Source organism: Bos mutus, chromosome 2, assembly GCF_027580195.1.
Source record: "Bos mutus isolate GX-2022 chromosome 2, NWIPB_WYAK_1.1, whole genome shotgun sequence".
Lineage (NCBI taxonomy): Eukaryota > Metazoa > Chordata > Mammalia > Artiodactyla > Bovidae > Bos > Bos mutus.
In genome coordinates this window covers 16,354,772-16,375,551 of record NC_091618.1, presented here as the reverse complement: position 1 = coordinate 16,375,551, position 20,780 = coordinate 16,354,772, and the positions used below count along the sequence as shown (strand labels likewise).

At 41.3% G+C, this 20,780-nt stretch overlaps 2 protein-coding genes across 4 annotated transcripts in view; one reads left to right on the top strand and one right to left on the bottom strand.

The window, feature by feature from the left end:
* Nucleotides 1–18,720, bottom strand: part of PDE6D (phosphodiesterase 6D) — a 64,421-nt gene extending 45,701 nt beyond the window's left edge. For all 3 annotated transcript variants that reach the window (XM_070385182.1, XM_070385199.1, XM_005906408.3), the window contains exon 1: nt 18,484–18,720. In XM_070385182.1, the coding sequence (XP_070241283.1) occupies nt 18,484–18,533 (50 nt within the window). In that variant the 5' untranslated portion in view covers nt 18,534–18,720. The remainder of the gene's footprint in view (nt 1–18,483) is intronic.
* A 385-nt stretch (nt 18,721–19,105) lies between these two features.
* The window catches only part of COPS7B (COP9 signalosome subunit 7B), a 28,356-nt gene continuing 26,681 nt past the window's right edge, over nt 19,106–20,780 (top strand). Inside the window, exon 1 of the mRNA XM_005906405.3 lies at nt 19,106–19,244. The gene's annotated coding sequence lies outside the window, so the exon portion shown is untranslated. The remainder of the gene's footprint in view (nt 19,245–20,780) is intronic.

Genomic DNA, 20,780 nt, shown 5'->3' with positions numbered 1-20,780 from the left:
TTTATCCACATCTAAGTTAATCTGCACAACCCTATGAAATAGGCATGATTATTACAGTCCTTGTATGGATAAGAAATCTGGTTTAGGGATGGCAAGTACCATGCTCAAAGGTCATGAAGCCAGTATGTCATAATGCTGGTTTTTGAGTGCCTGATTGCAATATCTATTCTCTTAACATTTATATGACATAAACAGCCCTCCTGTGTGCTAAGTCTGTACCAGGGAGAAACTATACTCAAGGCTGGGGGACAGAAGGTAAGTTATGATGTCTAAGTTTGTGGTACAGGATAAGCAGTTCTTCTGGGACACGAGGCTGGAAAGGTACTTCAAACACTGTAGAATACAGGATGCTGTATGGTGTTGTGGCATGTCAGCTCAGATTATGCTGCTGGTGTATTCCATGGGTCAGAACTCATTTACCTTTGGGGTCCCTGATTCTTGATCTTTTATATATTCTTGATGAGCAAAAGACATATTTACAAAGAGGACATACTATGTGACTATAGACATAATTTCTTTTAGCTTAGGCAAGCTTTCCAGAAATTACTGAACCACTCTAACTCTATAAAATCAAGAAAGCCACAACAATGTCCAGATAAGAGATCTACTACTAGTTGAGGGGTTGGTCTCCTCCACATTCAAATGGTAAGGGGGGTTGCTGGATAATCTAGTCCAGTTAGGACTAGGAAAAAAGAAATCTGTCTCAGATTGAGGTTCTTGACTTTCTACTGAGTTTCTGTAAAAATCTCCAAAGGCTAAGGGAAACCCCACTGAAGGTATTAGCTAAACAGTGGTGATGAAGATCAATAATTCTTAATCAATGATTCATTACCAGTGCAGACAGATAAAGAAAGTCCTAACTTTTTTGCATTTCTAAGAGCTAGCTTTCTAGCATGCATTCGTGTTCAGTCACGTTCAACTCTTTGGGACCTCTCGGCTGTAGCCCGCCTGGCTCCTCTGTCTGTGGAAATTTCCCAGGCAAGAATACTGGAGTGGGTTGCCATTTCCTTCTCTAGAGGGTCTTCCCCACCCAGGGATGGAACCCACGTCTCCTGTCTTAGCAGGTGAATTCTTTACCACTAAGCCACCTGAGAAGCCAGTTTCCTAGCAGTCTTATTCAACTTGATAACTGCAAACTTACCAGGGAAAAGGCAAATAGTATTTCCAGCCTTATTTGACGTTTGGCTACATTAATTGCTTAAAGCTGGTCTTTCAAAGAAAGAGGCAGGGGAAAGAACTACTATCTGAGTACCTACATTCAATATACCAGTTAAGCACTGTCCTAAGAGCCCCTCTCTTTTCTATTTTTCAATCTTATCTCACTTGATAATGACACTCACAGGAAACAGTACTGATCTCAGAAGTTAAACACCTTTCTTAGGAACTCATGAGAAAGGTACTCAGGTAGTCAACACAGCTCGCATTCAGGTGAGGCCTGTCCGTACTACGTGTTCTTGAAAAGAAGTGACTTCAGGCAGCTGCAAGATCCTGGGTATCTTTATGAGGATAGGCTTCCAGTGCTAGAAGAGCTGAGGAAACTGATGAGAGGATGATAAAGGCAGGCAGACCTCAAACATTTCACAAAAATGGTCCTTTTGCTCCACCTAACAATGTTCTCTTGGGATATGGTTAGTAGAGAGTAAGGACTATGGATTGAGTTATTGATGCTGTACAGCTGTACCCTCAGGTATCTGTGGGGGACTGGTTGTAGGACCCCCTCACATCATAATCTGTGGATGCCCAAGTCCTTTCTTTATAAAATGGTATAGTATTTGCATACAACTTAGGTACATTCTCCCTATACTTTAAATAATCTCTAGAATATTTATAATATATAATACAATGTAAATGCTATGTAAATAGTTGCTGGCACGGCAAATTCAAGTTTTGCTTTTTGGAAACTTTCTGGAATTTTTTTTCTTGACTATATATATTTTTTAAAATTTAACTACACCACTGGGCATGTAAGATTCTAGTTCCCCAACCAGGGATCATACCCATGCCCCCTCACTGGAAGGGTGGAGTCCTAACCACTGCGCCACCAGGGAAGTCCCCTAAATATTTCTGATAATGCAGTTGGTTGAATCCCTGGATGTGGAACCCATGAATACGGAGGGTTGGTTTTACTGATCCACAATGGAAACAAGAATCTACTTATGACAGCAGAAGTCCCCTGTTATAAGCTGCATTCAGTTAATTAAATATCTTAGATTAATGATCTCCTTGAAATGCAGCTGTGAGTTCAAATATCAGAGTACACCTCCTGCTTTTTTATCCTCTGAACAATAGCAGGAATTTCTTACTGAAAGGAATTCAAGACCTTACAACTTGCTTTAAGGAACTGAAAATCTGTAGTGTAATAAGCAATCTGAAGTTATCTTACCTGACACAGAAAGCTTGTTTATTATAAAGTTTTTAATATAAAGACTTCTTACCTTACTCAGCTAATCTTCGAAAAGATGCAAAAGGAAACAAGAAAATCTCAGGCAGGGAAAGCATTTGGCAGTATGGTCCATATTATGACATGGAGGATACTGTGACTGAAAGAGCAGGGTTACTATCTGAATCAATCCTTGCCAACTGTAGCTTTGCTCCTGAAAATTAGTTCAGATAAGCAGGTTGACAGTTCTCTATAGACATTCACAGTAACTTTTATATTTTTGTCAAGATCAAAACTAGTATTTCTCATAAATTCACACAGGTGATTTACTAGTATTTGCCTAGAGAGCCAAAGGAACAATGTTCAGAAAGTGATGACAGAAAGCTTGTTTTACATGGAGGGTAACACTGCTACGGTACTCTTTCTCACTAAATTATTTCCCTTCAACTCTCCAAAGAGAGCTGCCATTGTTCATTTTCCCTTTTCTACTACTATAATCTTGCTAAGCATCTCATTCACATACTTACTCTTTAAACATGCACTGAAGTTCGACTGTGTATCAGGCACAAATTGTACTGGGGATTCTACAGCCATGTTACTCAAAAAGTGGTCCACAGACTGGTGCTGGTTTGTGAATGCATTGGTTACCTGTCTACGACAAGGGTCTAAAAAGTTTAACAGGAATTTGGCAGAGTAATTTGAATGTTGATTCTAATAATAAAATTTTTGACATTTTGTATGTCATCTTTCTAATAACTCATTTTTATTTATTTTATGAAAACACTAGTCTATAAAGGATTAGAAGTAAAAATCTGGCTTGTTACCAGTAATAGTTTAAGTAGCATTGATCTAAAGCTGCAGTCCCTAACCTTTCTGGCACCAGGGACTGGATTTGTGGAAGATAATTTTTCCCTGGATTGGGGTAAGGGATGATTTCAGGATGATTTCAGCGCATTACATTTACTGTGCATTTGATTTCTATTATTATTACATCATCTCCACCCCAGATCATCGGGCATTAGATCCAGAGGTTGGGGACCCCTATTCGAGAGGATAGAAAGATAAGACCTTGGCTCTTGCTTGACATGGGCATAATTAATCCCATGTGAGCGTTAAAAAAAAAAATCTTTCCATCCTCAGACACACACATTTCTAAGGAACTTGATATAAAGTTCAACCTTTGTAAATAGGTTTGGGGAATACTGACCCTCTTTTTAAAGGTTATAAGTTAATAATAGGCTAAAAGAACAATGGAGAAGGGTGAGATAAGAAGGCAGGTCAAGTAGAAAGGACAATTTAACACAGAACAGGAAACCAACAGGCAGCCAGGAGGGTAATAGGTATGATGAACTGCTGAAAGCCTGGAGTGAAGCTAAGAGGGTCAGTCAAGGCTTACTGGAGGGAGGGAGACACTGAGTCTAGTCTCAGCCATCCTTTCCACTCTCCAGTAACCTCCTACCTTAGTTCCTAGGCACAGCCTACCCTCCAGCTACCCCTAATTGCTATACTTCCCAAAGACATTATTTTCTTCTGCTTGAGTGTTTAGCAGACTACTGCTCCACTCCGCCTAGAGTATGTATCCCCCCATCCAGTACTCTTCTTAAGGACTCAAGTGTTGCTGTCAACCTCTCTGACCGTGGTCCCTGACACACCCTGAGGGAAAGCTTTTATCCCTCTTCAGCGCACTTGGACACTTGTTTAAACTTGGATCACATTACTTATCAGAATGTACCATGAATATAAGTCTGTGAGTCAAATTCCATTGGCACTGTATTATTTACCCTTCTCTTCTCTGTGCTCAGCACATAATTGCCTTTCAAATACGTGTTGAACCACACTGAACATCAGAGAGCAAGTTAGAGGGGTTGATTAGATTCTTGTTCAGGCTGAGCAATCAGAAAGCAAGGCTCGCTGAAAAGTGCCTAGAAGCCAAACAAGTAGAGCTGCTCATTCAGGGTTCAATAGGCTATGGAAAGGCCAGCTTAGAGACGGAGCTCAGCAAAAAACAAAAGGCAACAGACAGACCCCAAAACCCCATTCTCCTTAGGGAGAACAGTTTCTTCACTAAGCCAAACTGTACATGAAAACACATTAGAATGAAAAGCCCATTCTGTATTAAGTTGAATTCATCACTTGGCAGAGTAAATTATACATGGGAATGCGGCTCATTACCCATAGTCTGGAGGAATTTCAAGGTAAGTTGAATTGTCAGGCAAAACGGCTGACTAAGCACAAATGACATATGCTAACGTCTACTATGGCTGACCTGAGCAATAGGAGGCAAAGCTTCAACACCAAGGTCACAGGCATGAGGAAAAACCTCCCCCTTCTCATTCCTCTGGGGTGGAAGCAGCTGCAATGACCAGCAGTAAACAAAGGGAGTTTCTATTTAGTGGTATTCTGAGCATTTTCATCATAGGAGTGCCTTTCTTTGCTCTGCTTTCCTCATTTTTGGTTGTAGCTTTTTCTTTTTGTTCTCATTCTCTGTACTTTAACACTCTGCCTTTATGATCTCTCCCCTCTAGAACCCTCTCTTCCTAGTTCACTTTATGAATTCACTTCCTTCTCTTATTCCCATTATCATTCTTTTTTTTTTTTTTTAAATAAGGTATTCATTCAGCAATCCTTTAAAAAATTATTTATTTGGCTGCACTGGGTCTTAGTTGTGGCATGTAGGCTCTTTTAGTTGTAGCATATGGGATCTAATTCCCTTACCAGGAATGGAAACCGGGCCCCCTGCTTTGGGAGCATGGAGTCTTAGCCAGAGAACTCCCCCTGCCTTTCATTAATTTTAAATACCAAAACCCTACTTCTAGGCTCCTTCTGCCCTAGCATTGGTTATAGAGAGTGTCCTATTTTTTAGTATGTTTAAAGAACCAGTTCTAATTGATGGACATTTAAACTCCAAGAGATGGTGAGGGACAGGGAAGCCTGGTTTCCTGCAGTCCATGGAGTTGCAAAGAGTTGGACATGACTTGGCGACTGAACAACAACATTTTTCTTTGCCCAATAAGTTCCCAGTGATTTTTCCATGTGGTATTTCTCTTATGCATGGGGACAAGGTGAGAAAATATAAGTGGATCCCTGAGAAACTTGCTATCAGTATCCTTGAAACATAATATGCACACTGTGATCAGTGGTGATATCCCAGTGAAATAATACTCTGGCCTGGCAGAGGTACTATGCTTGGAAAGTGCGTAATCAAAATTCAAACTGGCCTGGGAAAAGAGTGGAGGCAAGTAATTTATAATGAGAAAAAGATCAGTATTTGAAACATAACACAGCCTTCTCACTAGCAAAGACAACAATGAAACAAACCTTTCTTTTTCTAGTAGGTGTATTCTTCTACTGATATATGTGTGGTTATGTGTCTGAAACTGCTCAGAAACAAGCTAGAAGAGACACAACCAAAGAGATTCACAGAGACTCACTTCGCATTTTTACCTGCTTCCCAAAACCTCCTGATGGAGGAAGAGACAACACAGGGTACTTTCCCAAAAGGATCAGCAGCTGTTTCTTATACATTATTCAGAGGAACAGGAATATTACCTTAAATCCTATTGAAATCCACATTTAGAGATCCCAAATTTTACCTAGCTTTAAAAATGCTACCATATTGAAAAATCAACTTCCTCAAGTTATAACCCTTAAAAAAAAAAAAAAAAAAAGGAAAACCAAAGATGATTTTGGCTTTCAAATGGGACATACGTGCCAAGGAGGGGGCTTATTTCATCACTCCAGCAGCCATAATTATCCTCCAGAATTGTGAAAAAGGCTTCAGATGTCTAATCTGGAGTTAAAAAAAAAGGATCACTAAGGCTCTGGTTTTATCAACACCCTGAAACATGGAACCTAAAATTTGAAAAATAGAAAGCAATCCTGAAATTTAAAGCAAAGATAAATAATTTAACAGTGTAATAGTAAGCACAATGCATCTATAGAGCTACCGTTTTTAAAGTGAGGTGACAAATATTATTCCACTCAAATTTCGTATCTCTATGAGGCAGATGGAACAAGCATTATCCTTGTCTCATAAGTGTTAAGCAACTTGCATAAAGTTGGATAAGTTTTAATAAGTGACTTCCACTCTTTAATAAAATCTCTCTGCCTACTCAAGCTACTTCCCTAATCTCTGCTTTCTCAAGTCACCAGATTTCTTGGAAAAGTAATCTATTCTTGCTGAATTTATTTCCTCCCCTATTATCCACTTTTTAAATCTTGGTAGTTAATTTGTTTCCCCAAATAGCTACTATTCTCAAAAAGATCACCAAGAAAGGATCATGGAACTTTCAGTAGAGTCTCAAATATGCAATGAGTGAATGAAATTTCCAGCAATCTCAAGGACTTGTTTTTGATCCTCATCCTTTCTCATTCTTTTTTAATTTATTTATTTATGGCTGTGCAAGGTCTTTGTTGTTGTGAGTGGGCTTTCTGAAGTTGCAGTGAGCAGGAGCTACTTTTCGTAGCAGTGTGTAAGCTTATTGTGGTGGCTTCTCTTTTTTAATTCAGCATTTTAATAAAGGATTTTACTGCAGCTTGCAAATTTTGCAGGTTCCATAAGAGAATGAGGTTTAAAGAAGTAGTTATGCCACCCTGTTTAATCTGTTCAGGGCACTGTGGGGGTTTGGGCTCTAGGCAGGAGGGCTCAGTAGTTGCAGCACCTGGGCTCAGTAGCTGTGGCATGTGGGCTCTAGAGCTCACGGGCTTCAGTACTTGCGGCTCCTGGGCTCTAGAGCATGGACTCAGTAGTTGTGTTGCACTGGCTCAGTTGGTCCGTGGCATGTGGAATCTTCTCAGACCGGGGATCACTGTGCCACCAGGGAAGCCCTCTTTCTCATTTTTGACCCCAACTCCCCTCTGAAATCCTCTCTTTCCTCATTTTCCATGCCATCACTTTCCTCCTCTATGTTACTGTCTTGTATCTTTAAAATTAAACTGCTCAACACCTACTCATCATCCAAGACCTGATTCAAATGACAATTCTGAAGTCTTCTAGAACGCCTCCAGCCTCAGGTTCCACAGTATTCTGAGGTTCCTCAGTACTTCAAACTATTAGGCACTTATTGCTTTGTATTCTGCTTGTTATCATCTCCGTCTCGGTCTCTCCCTCCCTCATAAAAGCTCTTTGGATACACAAACTGGCTTATTATTCTACATCTCTTGGGTTTAGTAAATTACCTGGCACTTACAGACCCTGCCAACAAATGTCTGAATGAACCACCAGTAAGCAGGAGCCCTAAGGCCAGAGTTCCTCTGCCTTTATCCTTCTCACAGAAAGTGGCTCAAAAGCAAAAGACATTTAATTTAAATCTCTTAATTTCTATTCTGTGAAGTTAAGTGATCAGGCTAGATTCTCAGATTTAGTCACTTAAAAAAGTTTATTTGGCAGTGACCTGTCTACGAATCATCCTTTCCAAGTAGAACTGTCGGCCAGGCAGTGGTGCCACACATGGTAGAGTCATGACTCTCCTACGATTTGCCCATCTCCTCTCTCTCCACCACGTGAGGACTCAGGGAGAAGGTGGCCAGCTGGAAGCTAGGGACCAAATCAGTCACTATCTTGATCTTGGACTTCCAAGCCTCTAGAACTGTGAGAAATAAACTTCTGTTGTTCAAGGCCCCCAGTCTGTGGGGGAAATGTCTTTTTCTGAAAAACATCTTTTTTCCCCCCCAGCTAACTCTAATTGTTAGGAAATTCTCCCTTAGCCCTCTGTATCTGAGAATTGAGGAAAAACAAAGAATATAGGGGGTAGGATCACAACAGAAGAGAATAATTTCCAACTGAAAAATAAATCTGTGACTTGACCACTGGGGAAAATTTTCTTTTCTTTTTTTTTTTGAGGAAAAATTTCAAACTGAAAACCGATCAGATCAGATCAGATCAGTCGCTCAGTCGTTTCCGACTCTTTGCGACCCCATGAATCACAGCGCGCCAGGCCTTCCTGTCCCTCACCAACTCCCGGAGTTCACTCAGACTCACGTCCATCAAGTCAGTGATGCCATCCGATAATATAGCAACAAAAATAAATTCTCCAGAGAGGCATCATGATATGCTATAGAAAATAGTAGTTTGTAGAAAGACAAGCCAAGGTTTAAGTTAAGATTCTGCCTTTATCTTAGTGACAACCTTGTCAATCCTTACTTTTCTTGTCAATAAAGTGAGGTTAATATTGCATAGAGTTGTATATAATAATAATGTAATAATACATCAAAGGGCTTTGAAAAACTGAAAAAGACTACAAGAATGTGAGATATTATTAGACTATCCTCTTTCTTCTTGTGGCTATATATAAAGTGTTTTTTATATTAGAGCTACTTATGTTTAGTCCAAATTCAGAGGCAAAAATTGCTCTCCATAACTTTGAATCAGTGGATCCACAATACACTAAACAAAACACATTAACAATACTGAGTTCCTAAAGAGTTGTCTGAAAAACAAAAAGGAAACGACATCATGCTTTCATTATGTCAAATGACAAAAAAGTGTTTTGCCTATTTTAGGTATAGTACATATCTCAATAGAAATAAGCTGCTGAAGAGTCCTTGTTAACTAAGAAAGTTTGTCACCAAATCAAAGAACTGCAGTGTTGAAAGGATTTGAGACCTTTTAGAAACCATCTACTCTAATATCTTGTCTGATGCATATATAATTCCCTTCTGCAATACTGTTGATGGATAGGCATCCATCTGCTGCTTAAAATATTTTCTGGAAAAAATTTTTCTCTTCAGGTAACTCTAATTATTAAAACTGGGCTGGGACTTCCCTGGTGGTCCTGTGGTTAAGACTCTGCTTCTACTGCAGGGGGTACGGGTTTGATTCCTGGTCAAGGAACTAGATCCTGCCTGCTGCACAGAGGCCCACCCCGCAAAATCCTCCAAGACAAAAAACAACTGGGCTAACCTCTGTCCCTTATAACTGCTAACCTTGTGTCCTCTGAGAGCCACAAAGAATACATTCAATTTTAACTCTTTAGAACAGTTTTTTAAAACTTTACAACACTCATATCCTTTGCCCAATTAATCTTCAGATTAATCTTCCTCAGTTCTCCAATTATTGTGCTGACATTTTTCAAGCGTCTCTCCTCTGGACCAGCTCCACTTCGCTGTGTCCCCACATCCTCACTGCAGTCTAAGCAAATTCCTCTATAAACAGTGTGCTTCTTTAGTCCAATCCATTGAGATCTTTATGGATATTTGACTTAAGAAAATATATTTGCTTTTCCTCTCAACTTCAAAATTATCAGCAGGTGAAAAGCAAAAGAAGAATGTTGCTCCTAAAATCTTGATAATTTGAGTTTTATGCATTCAAGCAATGGTTGGAACAGTCAGATTTTATTAGACAAGATGGCCTTGCCTTTTATAGCATCTCCCTCTGATGCCAAAGCTCAGGAATAGGGACAGGTCCATACTTTTAGAAGTCAAGTCCTCCTCTAACATGGTGATTTGGGGACGCAGAGTCCTGACAAGTGATGCCTGTGAGGCAAAAGTGAGGTCAAGCCTAATAAGAACCTAGAGCTGGCAAACCTCAGCACCACTGCTAGTCTTCTATCAAATACAATGATGATACAACTGGAATTTTCCATGGCAGTTTTACCATATTCTGTTCCATTTTTCCAGAAGTCAATACTATGCTGCTGCTGCTAAGTCACTTCAGTCGTGTCCGACTCTGTGTGACCCCATAGAAGGCAGCCCACCAGGCTCCCCCTTCTCTGGGATTCTCCAGGCAAGAACACTGGAGTGGGTTGCCATTTCCTTCTCCAATGCATGAAAGTGAAAAGTGAAAGTGAAGTTGCTCAGTCGTGTCCGACCCTCAGCGACCCCATGGACTGCAGCCTTCCAGGCTCCTCCATCCATGGGATTTTCCAGGCAAGAGTACTGGAGTGGGGTGCCATTGCCTTCTCTGAGTCAATACTATATTTCACTATAAATATAATCCTGGAAAGAAATTTAGAAGGTCTGAAGAATTTAAGTTCTAAATTCCTCCCCCAAATGCAAAAGCAGCAATTCCTGTTTAAAAATCCTAAATAACAAAAACAATAGGATGTTATCATCATTTAATCAATTCAGGATAGCAATAACTTCTCCAAGCCCACGCAGGAAGGTTCTGGAGAACAAACTACCAATCACAATCTCCATGAAGTCTATGATCTATGATCAAAACAATCTGTTTGGGGACTTCCCTGGTGGTCCAGTGGCTAAGACTCTGTGCTCCTAAGACAGGGCCCAGGTTCGATCCCTGGTCAGGGAACTAGATTCCACATGCCAAATAAAAAAGATTCTGCAAGCTGCAACTGAGACTTTGAGCAGCCAGATACATAAAATCAATCAATATTTTTAAAAAGTCTGTGTGTTCACAGGCTGTATGGGTGGTGTGTTTTACTTTCCCCAAATTTGGGGTTTATAAGATTAAAACTATATTTCCAGTTCAGTTCAGTCGCTCAGTCGTGTCCGACTCTTTGCGACCCCATGAATCGCAGCACGCCAGGCTTCCCTGTCCATCACCAACTCCCAGAGTTCACTCGGACTCACGTCCATCGAGTCAGTGATGCCATCCAGCCATCTCATCCCCTGTCGTCCCCCTCTCCTCCTGCCCCCAATCCCTCCCAGCATCAGAGACTTTTCCAATGAGTCAACTCTTTGCACAAGGTGGCCAAAGTACTGGAGTTTCAGCTTTAGCATCATTCCTTCTAAAGAAATCCCAGGGCTGATCTCCTTCAGAATGGACTGGTTGGATCTCCTTGCAGTCCAAGGGACTCTCAAGATTCTTCTCCAACACCACAGTTCCAAAGCATCAATTCTTCGGGGCTCAGCCTTCTTCACAGTCCAACTCTCACATCCATACATGACCACAGGAAAAACCATAGCCTTGACTAGATTGTCCTTTGTTGGCAAAGTAATGTCTCTGCTTTTCAATATGCTATCTAGGTTGGTCATAACTTTCCTTCCAAGGAGTAAGCGTCTTTTAATCTCATGGCTGCAGTCACCACCTGTAGTGATTTTGGAGCCCCCCAAAATAAAGTCTGCCACTGTTTCCACTGTTTCCCATCTATTTCCCATGAAGTGATGGGACCAGATGCCATGATCTTCGTTTTCTGAATGTTGAGCTTTAAGCCAACTTTTTCACTCTCCACTTTCACTTTCATCAAGAGGCTTTTGAGTTCCTCTTCACTTTCTGCCATAAGGGTGGTGTCATCTGCATATCTGAGGTTATTGATATTTTTCCTGGTAATCTTGATTCCAGCTTCTGTTTCTTCCAGCCCAGCATTTCTCATGATGTACTCTGCGTATAAGTTAAATAAGCAGGGTGACAATATACAGCCTTGATGTACTCCTTTTCCTATTTGGAACCAGTCTGTTGTTCCATGTCCAGTTTTAACTATTGCTTCCTGGCCTGCATACAGGTTTCTCAAGAGGCAGGTCAGGTGCTCTGGTATTCCCATCTCTTTCACAATTTTCCACAGTTTATTGTGATCCACACAGTCAAAGGCTTTGGCATAGTCAATAAAGCAGAAATAGATGTTTTTCTGGAACTCTCTTGCTTTTTCCATGATCCAGCGGATGTTGGCAATTTGATCTCTGGTTCCTCTGCCTTTTCTAAAACCAGCTTGAACATCAGGAAGTTCACGGTTCATGTATTGCTGAAGCCTGGCTTGGAGAATTTTGAGCATTACTTTACTAGCATGTGAGATGACTGCAATTGTACGGTACTTTGAGCATTCTTTGGCATTGCCTTTCTTTGGACTGGAATGAAAACTGACCTTTTCCAGTCCTGTGGCCACGGCTGAATTTTCCAAATTTGTTGGCATATTGAATGCAGCACTTTCACAGCATCATCTTTCAGGATTTGAAATAGCTCCACTGGAATTCCATCACCTCCACTAGCTTTGTTTGTAGTGATGCTTTCTAAGGCCCACTTGACTTCACATTCCAGGATGTCTGGCTCTAGATGAGTGATCACACCATCGTGATTATCTGGGTCATGAAGATCTTTTTTTGTACAGTTCTTCTGTGTATTCTTGCCACCTCTTCTTAATATCTTCTGCTTCTGTTAGGTCCATACCATTTCTGTCCTTTATGGAGCCCATCTTTGCCTGAAATGTTCCCTTGGTATATTTTAGGAATTATAAACTCCGGACTCACTTTTAACACTTGGTCAAGGTATCTCTTAGGCAATACTGACATTCAAGAAAAGTTCAACAGTCTACTACTCTTAACAAGGAAATCTAAGTGAATAGATGATGCAAAACCAATTATTTTTGACTGGAAGTAAAGTCAAAGATCAAAGTGCTCTGAGAAAGAGAAGGTGGGGGATCCAGGAGCAAACTATAGAGAGGAAATGCAACAACATAAGTGAAAGTTGCTTTCAGAAACCTCTGAGTCAAACTAGTTCTTTTTCTGCTTACTGCCATAAATTGGAATGTGATTAGTTGCTAGAAAACAAGATAAATACTAGGTATACATTGATGCTACTTAACTGAACCATTTCTTCAAAGAAGCAAAACAAATATTATAGCTGTTCAGTGAGAAAGAATGATAGCATGAAGTCATTGGTTATACCTCAGAAAAATAAGTGGCTTTCCCTGGTGGCTCAGATGGCAAAGAATACGCCTGCAATGGAGGAGACCTGGGTTTGATTCCTGGGTTGGAAAGATCCCCTGGAGAAGGGAATGCCTATCCACTGCAGTATTCTTGCCTGGAAAATTCCACGGACGGAGGAGCTACAGTTCCTGGGGTCACAAAGAGCTGAACATGATTGAGCGACTAACACTTTCACTTTTTTCACTTACAGTAATATTAACATTACTATTACTGTTAATAATAATAAGTATTAATAAAGCAAATAATATATCACTTAACATTTATTACTTACTATGAGCCAGGCACTGTACTAATCACTTTATATGAAGTCTCATCTAATCCTCTTAACAACCCTCTAAAGAAATGAAATGGATACTGAGGTTCAGAGTTGAGGGCTCTGCCCATGGTCACACTAGTAGAGGCAATAAAATCTGAATCTATAGTCCATGCTCCAAAGACTGCTCTGTGCTTTGCTGCAGCTACATATACACTTTTGATAGATACCAATCACTTTCCATAAGGTCTTACACAGACACACACGCACACAGAGCAAACAAAGCACCCCTTTTCCCCCAATAGTTGCCAACACTGACTATTATCAATCTTTTAAGTTTTTGTCAACTAATTAGGAAAATTTTTTTTTTTTGGTCACACCACGAGGCATGTGGGATCTTAGTTCCTCAACCAGAGATCGAGGAATACTCCCTATACTGGGAACAGAAGTCTCAGCCACTGGAACCCCAGGCAAGTCCCTTGTTGTTTTAAGAAGGTTGTGTATCTCTGAATCTATTCATTAGTCATTTGCATTTTTCTTCTGTGAACTGTTTTTCATATTCTTTGCCCATTTTGAATTAAGTATTTATCTTATTGATTTGTAGGCAGTCACTTATATTCTGGATATTATATTAATATTTGGAGTATAAGGAAATGAAGAAATAAAGACAATTAGCAATCTTTATACGGAGAAGGCAATGGCACCCCATTCCAGTACTCTTGCCTGGAAAATCCCATGGATGGAGGAGCCTGGTGGGCTACAGTCCATGGGGTCGCTAGGAGTCGGACACAACTGAGAGACTTCACTTTCACTTTTCACTTTCATGCATTGGAGAAGGCAATGGCAACCCACTCCAGTGTTCTTGCCTGGAGAATCCCACGGACGGGGGAGCCTGGTGGGCTGCCGTCTATGGGGTCGCACAGAGTCGGACACGACTGAAGTGACTTAGCAGCAGCAGCAGCAGCAGCAATCTTTATAAAATTAAATCACTGCTTCATACCTTATACCAAAACAAATTCCAGACGGATTAAAAATAATGAGATCATAAAAGCATAATTCTTTCTTCTGGCAGTGTGTCAGTTTCTTGATATTAACTTAATAAAATTATAGATTTATGTTGAGGAAAAAATAATCTGATAGGCAGAACAGTGCATTACAGCCTACACTACAAAACTAGTATAAGGCTTTCTGTGACAAATCTATGTCACTGGCTGCAATTCAAAGTATTAATACCTATCTTCAAAAATTATGAACACGATAAATTCATTCAGTTTAAAAAGTTTCAAAATAATACTTATGATTCCATTTAATAAGAGGAAATACAATAAACATTAGCTATACTAGAAGACTATATTAAAATATTAACAAAGGTCATATCTAGGTAGCTGGAGTCTGTAAAAGAAAAATTAAATACTATTTTAAAAAATGCATTGCTTTATAAGATATCCCTTCTAAACAGACACAAAAATGGTTAGACTTCTGAAGGGTTTGTGACTCATACATTTTTATGTCCTTTAAGTGCACAGTGCCCTGTTCAGAAATTGCCCAACAGACATTTATTGAATGAATAAAATACGGAATGCAGAATTCACAAACAAAATCTCCATATTAGCTACTTAAATACTCACAATCAAAACCTTGCAGGAGAATCACATTTGTTCCCCAAGTCATATTTTATTCACAACTTTAGTTTCTAACGTGTATGAGCTAAAAGCAGGTGGTGTGGAAGTGATGTGAAAAAGAAATCTTGGGAATTCCCTGGTGGTCCACTGGTTAAGGGCTCTGAGCTTCTACTGCAGGGTATATGGGTTCGATCCCTGGCTCAGGAACTGAGATTCCGCAAGCCTGAGCAGCCAAAAAAATTTTTTTAATATTTCATTTTTGAAAAAACTTATGACAAATATAAAGTTCATGTTGGATTCTCTCAGACACAAAGACTATGCCTGATTTATGAAGTATGTTATTCATGCTTATTGAATACCTATTATGAGCACATGGGCAAAGTTCTGTTTGTATAAACAGTACATGAATATTTATAAGGAACTTATATGACTTAAAACAAACACATAACTCTGTGACATACCAATCCTACTGTAAACTATACTAAGTCACGCTATAAAACTATATTAAACCAATGCATACAGGAAAGGAATCGGAAGAGGTAAATGGATCAGTGAAACAGAAATATTCAAAAAATACACCCAGGTCTTATGGAGACTTAGAACACAACAGCAGCAGCAGTACACGACAAAGATAGCTTTCAAAACAGTGGGGAAAGGATTGCCTAACTACTTAGTAAATGGTAGTGGACAACGGTCTATCCAAATAGCAGAGGAAGTTAGATTTCCACCCCATACCATATGTATAAATACATTTCAGGTGGATTAAAGAGCTAAACATTGAAAAGAGAAAAAACATAGGAGGATATTTATTAACAGTAAGATAAGGAAGGTCTTCTTAAACAAGACACAAAATTCAAAAGTCACATGAAAAATATTGATGAATTTAAAGTTATAGTATTGAACTTCTGTTCAACAAAAAAAAAAGTAAAATGTCGAGAGAAAACATTGGCAGTATGTAATGTACACAAAGGATTGATATTACAATAAAGAACACCTACAAAGCAATAAGAAAAATACGCAATTCCATAGTAAAATGGGCAAAAACAAAATCAACAAACAATCCATAGAAGAAAAAGAAATGGCCAAACAGAAGATTTTGTGACTTATAATAATAATAACAATGACAACGATAATAGCTAATACAATGTGCTTATAGGCATCAAGTGCTTGGCTAAATGCTTTAGATATCAACTCATTTAATGCTCACAATAACTCTAGGAGATAAGATACTATTTTTATCCTTTTTTAACTGCTGAGGAAATTGTAGCAGCAGTTAAAAGAAGCTCCTCAGGGACACACAACCTGAGCTGGAATTCCATTGCAGACAGTAAAGCTCTCAAGCCAGTATATCTCTTAACCACTATGCTGTTACCTCTCCAGAGATAGCAGTATCAGGGAAACACAAGTTAACACAAGATGTCATCTACTGTTCAAACTGACAAAAAGAAATCTTGACCAACACAGTCAATGTGGAAAATGAGTACTATCAATATTGTTGGCAGGAGAATAAAATGGTGATTTCTTTTTGTAGAAATGACTCTTCTTACAAAAAAAAGATACTCAGAACAATTTATCCAATAAAAGGTGGATAACAGGTAGTTTCTTATTAAAACATTAATTTTATTTTTCCCTGAAGGTAGTAAGAAATCCTAGAACTCTTTCCTTTTCTCTCTTAATTCTCGGATATGAATAAAAGCTACCAGAAGATGATATTCTGCTGTCTCCATGCTAACTTTTCTCAGTGGCTGCTCCCCACGTGATTTAATCAGCCCTGGTCAAATTTTCCCTGAAAGCCTGTTTCGTTCTACTTTATATTCTTTTCCATATTTGTCCTTTGCCTCTTTCTCAAGAGCCAAAGTTTCTCTTGAACAACATTCAAGAACCAAGGCTGAAGGTGAGAAGCTCAAACTTTCCCTTTTTGGTTTGTTCAAAGCCATTAAAAAGACCCTTTCTTATTTTCAGCAACATGTTAACTCCAATCAGATAAAAACATGGCTTCTGAAATCTCTCAATTCTTCATAGTCTTCAGTTTACCGTTTACAGCATAAATGTAAAGTAACAATATAAATTACTTAAGGGAAAAATAAAATCCGTGTCAGCTTTTGTAACACTTCAGCCATTCCTATCTATAGGCACTATTAGCAAGAGAAACAGGGGAAGGTACATGAAGCTATTAATATATAAAAGAGGCTGTTAGGAAACTTCACTGCATAAAAGTACTGAAAGTTTATCATAAATGGCAGTAAGCTTAGGTGATACTGCCTTCCCTTAAAAAAAAGCATAGCAGGTCAGTTCCCCTTTGAAAAACTTAATTTGCACCTTCAAAACTTCCTGTTAAACTTTTTTGCTGTTGGGTTCTAAAACTACCAACTTGGTTTCTGATTATGACAAGGCAATGAAAATTTGCAGGGGTGAAATGGACACTGTGGAAATACACAGTCAGCTCAGAGAACACTGCTTGAGTAAATCTCCAGGGGAGGAGCCCTACAGGAATGACTTAAGAGACGAACTGTTCTTAAAGTTCATTAAGAGACGAACTGAAGAATGTTCCATATTGTAAACATAGGATGTAAGAAGAGATTAAGGTCAGCAGGAAAATGTGAGATTGGAACGGACAAGATTGCACTTTTTCCATGTGCATCAAATGGTCACAGATGAACACTGCATTCAAACACAGTTTCACTAGGGTAAGGGGAGAAGGTAGTATCCGCAGCATCACAACAGGCCCGAGACAATGATTTCTACACCCTACTAAACCCTACCGTGTCCCCAACGTAATCAAATAATTGCTGGACAGTTCCAGCGTGTCTACGCCTTAATCACACAAACTCGTGCGAGCAGACACACCTTCGCCAGGAGTCCCAGTGCAAAACCAAAACGCCTCAAGGCATCTCACGCACACATCTAGGGTCCTCATTTCGCTGGAAAGACAACTGAGGAGCTGAGGGAGAAGCAGCGACCGTCCAACGCCTCCAAGAGCCAAGAGTTAAGGTGAGGTCCATCTCGGATTTCTCACTCCTAACCTTCCTCCGCTCCAGCCCTGGAAGGAGCCACAAGTGAGGAAGAGAAGTTGTGGAAACAAGAAGGGGAGTAGAGGGTGGGGTGGGGTTGGGGGGTGCGGAGTGGGATGCGAGAACCCCACTCGCATTGAGAGAGTTCAACACCAGCATCTGTATTTGTCCCACACAAGGTCACTCGCTCCAAGTCACTTTCCCCCTGCTGCCCGGTGGGCTTCCCGCCAGAGGCTGCTGGGCTTCGAGGCCAGCCCACCGAGGTCCCTCGGCCCTCCCCTACGGGCCGCAGCCCCTTCCCTGCCTCCCTTCTCGGACCCAAGCGCGCCTCCCAGACTCCGGTTTCCGACGCCTGGAGTCTCTCCCAGTCCCATTCGGCGGCTCCTCTGCCTCTACCCACAGGGCTCCCATCAACGTCCCCTCCTTTCCTCCGGACGCCCCTTTCCCCGCCTCCCGCGCCGGGTCCAGCCGGGGGCCCCCGGACGCCGTTCCTGTCCTCCTTTCCCGCCACCCTCTCCCCGGATGCCCACCTGGCGCGGCCCCCGCCCCCGGTCCTTCTCCTCAGCGAGCGGCCGCCTCCCGAGCCCTCCCGGCCCCGCCCCGCTCCCGGGCGGATACAGTTTGAAGCCCCTCAGGATCTCCCTGGCACGCTCGTCCTTGGCTGACATGATGCGGCGGCCGCCGCCTGTGGCTCTCTCACGCTGGCCTGGAGGAGCCTCGCAGACGGTGCCCAGGAACTGAGGACGGAGCCGCAGCCCGGCCTGAAGACCTCGGGCGAACAGCGGCAGCGGCCAGACCCAAACCAGCCTCTCCCTCCCCTCAGCTCCCGCTCCTTATCCCTTCTCCTTCCCTCTAGCCTCTGAGCGCCCGCCCTGAAGCCAATAGAAAGCCCTCCTCGGCGATTGGCATCTTTATCGACCAATAGAAACACCCAGCGGCTTCGCAGGGGGACGAAGAGCGTCAATGGGAAGGGCCCTCACGGGGAAGTCCCGTAGGACAAAATTTTCATTCGGCGTGGTTGCCTAGAGTTTGTCCCAGAGGAGAGTTTGCTTCAGATTTGCAGAGGCTCTCCTGCGGCTGGGTACAGCAGGGCTTTGAGATGACAGCAGGTTGCCCTGTGCGATGTGGTAGAGACTACACTTCCCAGCATTCCAGGGGGCGCCAGGGGAGACCACAGATCCCAGCACGCAACAGAAAGCCCAGGGACTACAAATCCCAGCATTCTCCGCACTCAGTTCCTCTAACTTCGATTCCAGTGTGCCGCAAAGTGTGCGCAAATCCATAAATCTGCTTGTAGGCTTGGTGGTTTCTGAATCCCAGGGGTTGAAACCAGGCGGGAAGATCCTCTTCAGCCTCAAAAGATGACAGCCCACAGACAGGTAACTTCTATTTACATGGAACCCAGAAATCTCCTGCACATCATGGTAAGGCTGAAACAACAAACACAAACACTGATTAAATCATGAAAGAGAATGTAATAGAATGACTCCTTCAAGTCGTGCTTGTTTGTTGGCCTGGGGAGCCGGTTAGGTATTTCGCAGGGATTTCTGGTGTGCTCCTGCGGTGGACCAAGAGATGTAAAGGTTGTGTACTCAGACTATCAATACAGTCAGAATTCAGAGGATTTGCTAATCCAACCTCTATTATTTTACGTATGAAGAAACTGAGGCCCAGAGAGGCAGAGAGATTGTCGGGGTCACAGAAAGTTGGGGCAGAGTTAGAATTCAGCTCTAAGACTCCTGCAGTCTGGGCTTTTTGCAGTACACTAGGGTAGTGATTATTTTTAGCAACATGGCTATGCGATGTTCCTCTCCTTGGTGAAGTTTTCCTATCAAGGTTGAAACACCCAGAGGATACTGTGGACAAAAAAATGTTGCCTGACATTTCAGTAAACAACAACAAACGTTGCCCACTGTCAAGCCGTCAGCCACTGAAGCCACCGCTGAAGATGGGCCCAGAGGAGGATTCAGGATGGAGAAAAATAGGAACTTGCCCTAGATAATTAAGATACATATCTAAGGAATGATGTCAATGAGCCCAGACAGTTGCATCTTCCCAAGCATAGAAAACCACAGAAATCATCCATTTGAGTTCTCTGTTTCTTGTTAATTGGCAGTAATCTTTTGATGTTCAACTACAAGCTCTCTTTCAGCAAAAACTGCTATATATCCTGGCTCCTCCCTTACATATTTGGAGCAGTTCCTCAGGGCTATATGAGGCTGTCTCCTGGGCTATAGTCCTCAGTAAGGTCCCTGTATAAAACATAACTTGCAAGTTTTAGGTTGTGCGTTTTTCTTCAGTGGATATTAGGTGAACATTTATTTGGTGACTTTCCTACAAGTGAAGGAGTGCAGTGTTTGTTTATCCTCAGTCTAGGTAAGACTTGGTGTTTTGATTTGTTCTGTGTTCAAGGGCTTCCCTGGTAGCTCAGACAGTAAAGCTTTAATATGATTTCAGAAACTAGATAAATACTGTAGTTTAAGCTAAAGTTTCTTTAGCGATCTTATACTCTTTTTCTAGGCCTTCCTTCCTCTTCCTTTACTTCTTTTGCCCCTCTGGGCACCCACCTGATTTTTCCTTCCATGTAATTCAACAAACACCTTTTTCAGTTTCTGTTACTTGCCAGACTTTGTTGGTAGAAGGTGAAAGACATGGTCACTACCACCAGGAAGATAACCATGTAGTTAGGGAAATAAAGAGATTCCACTGGAATTCAAGATGAAATGGTAGGCATGGTACAAAAGAAAGGACATTAGAATGCTACAGAGGCCCCCATGGAAAGATACATTCAGTTGGCAAAACTTGATGGAGGAGGTGGCAGGGGTCTACGTTAAAATCTTTATCTGTAAATTGTTTTTGTTAATGAAATATAACACATACAGCAAGGGCACAATTTTTGCCTACGTATACACTTG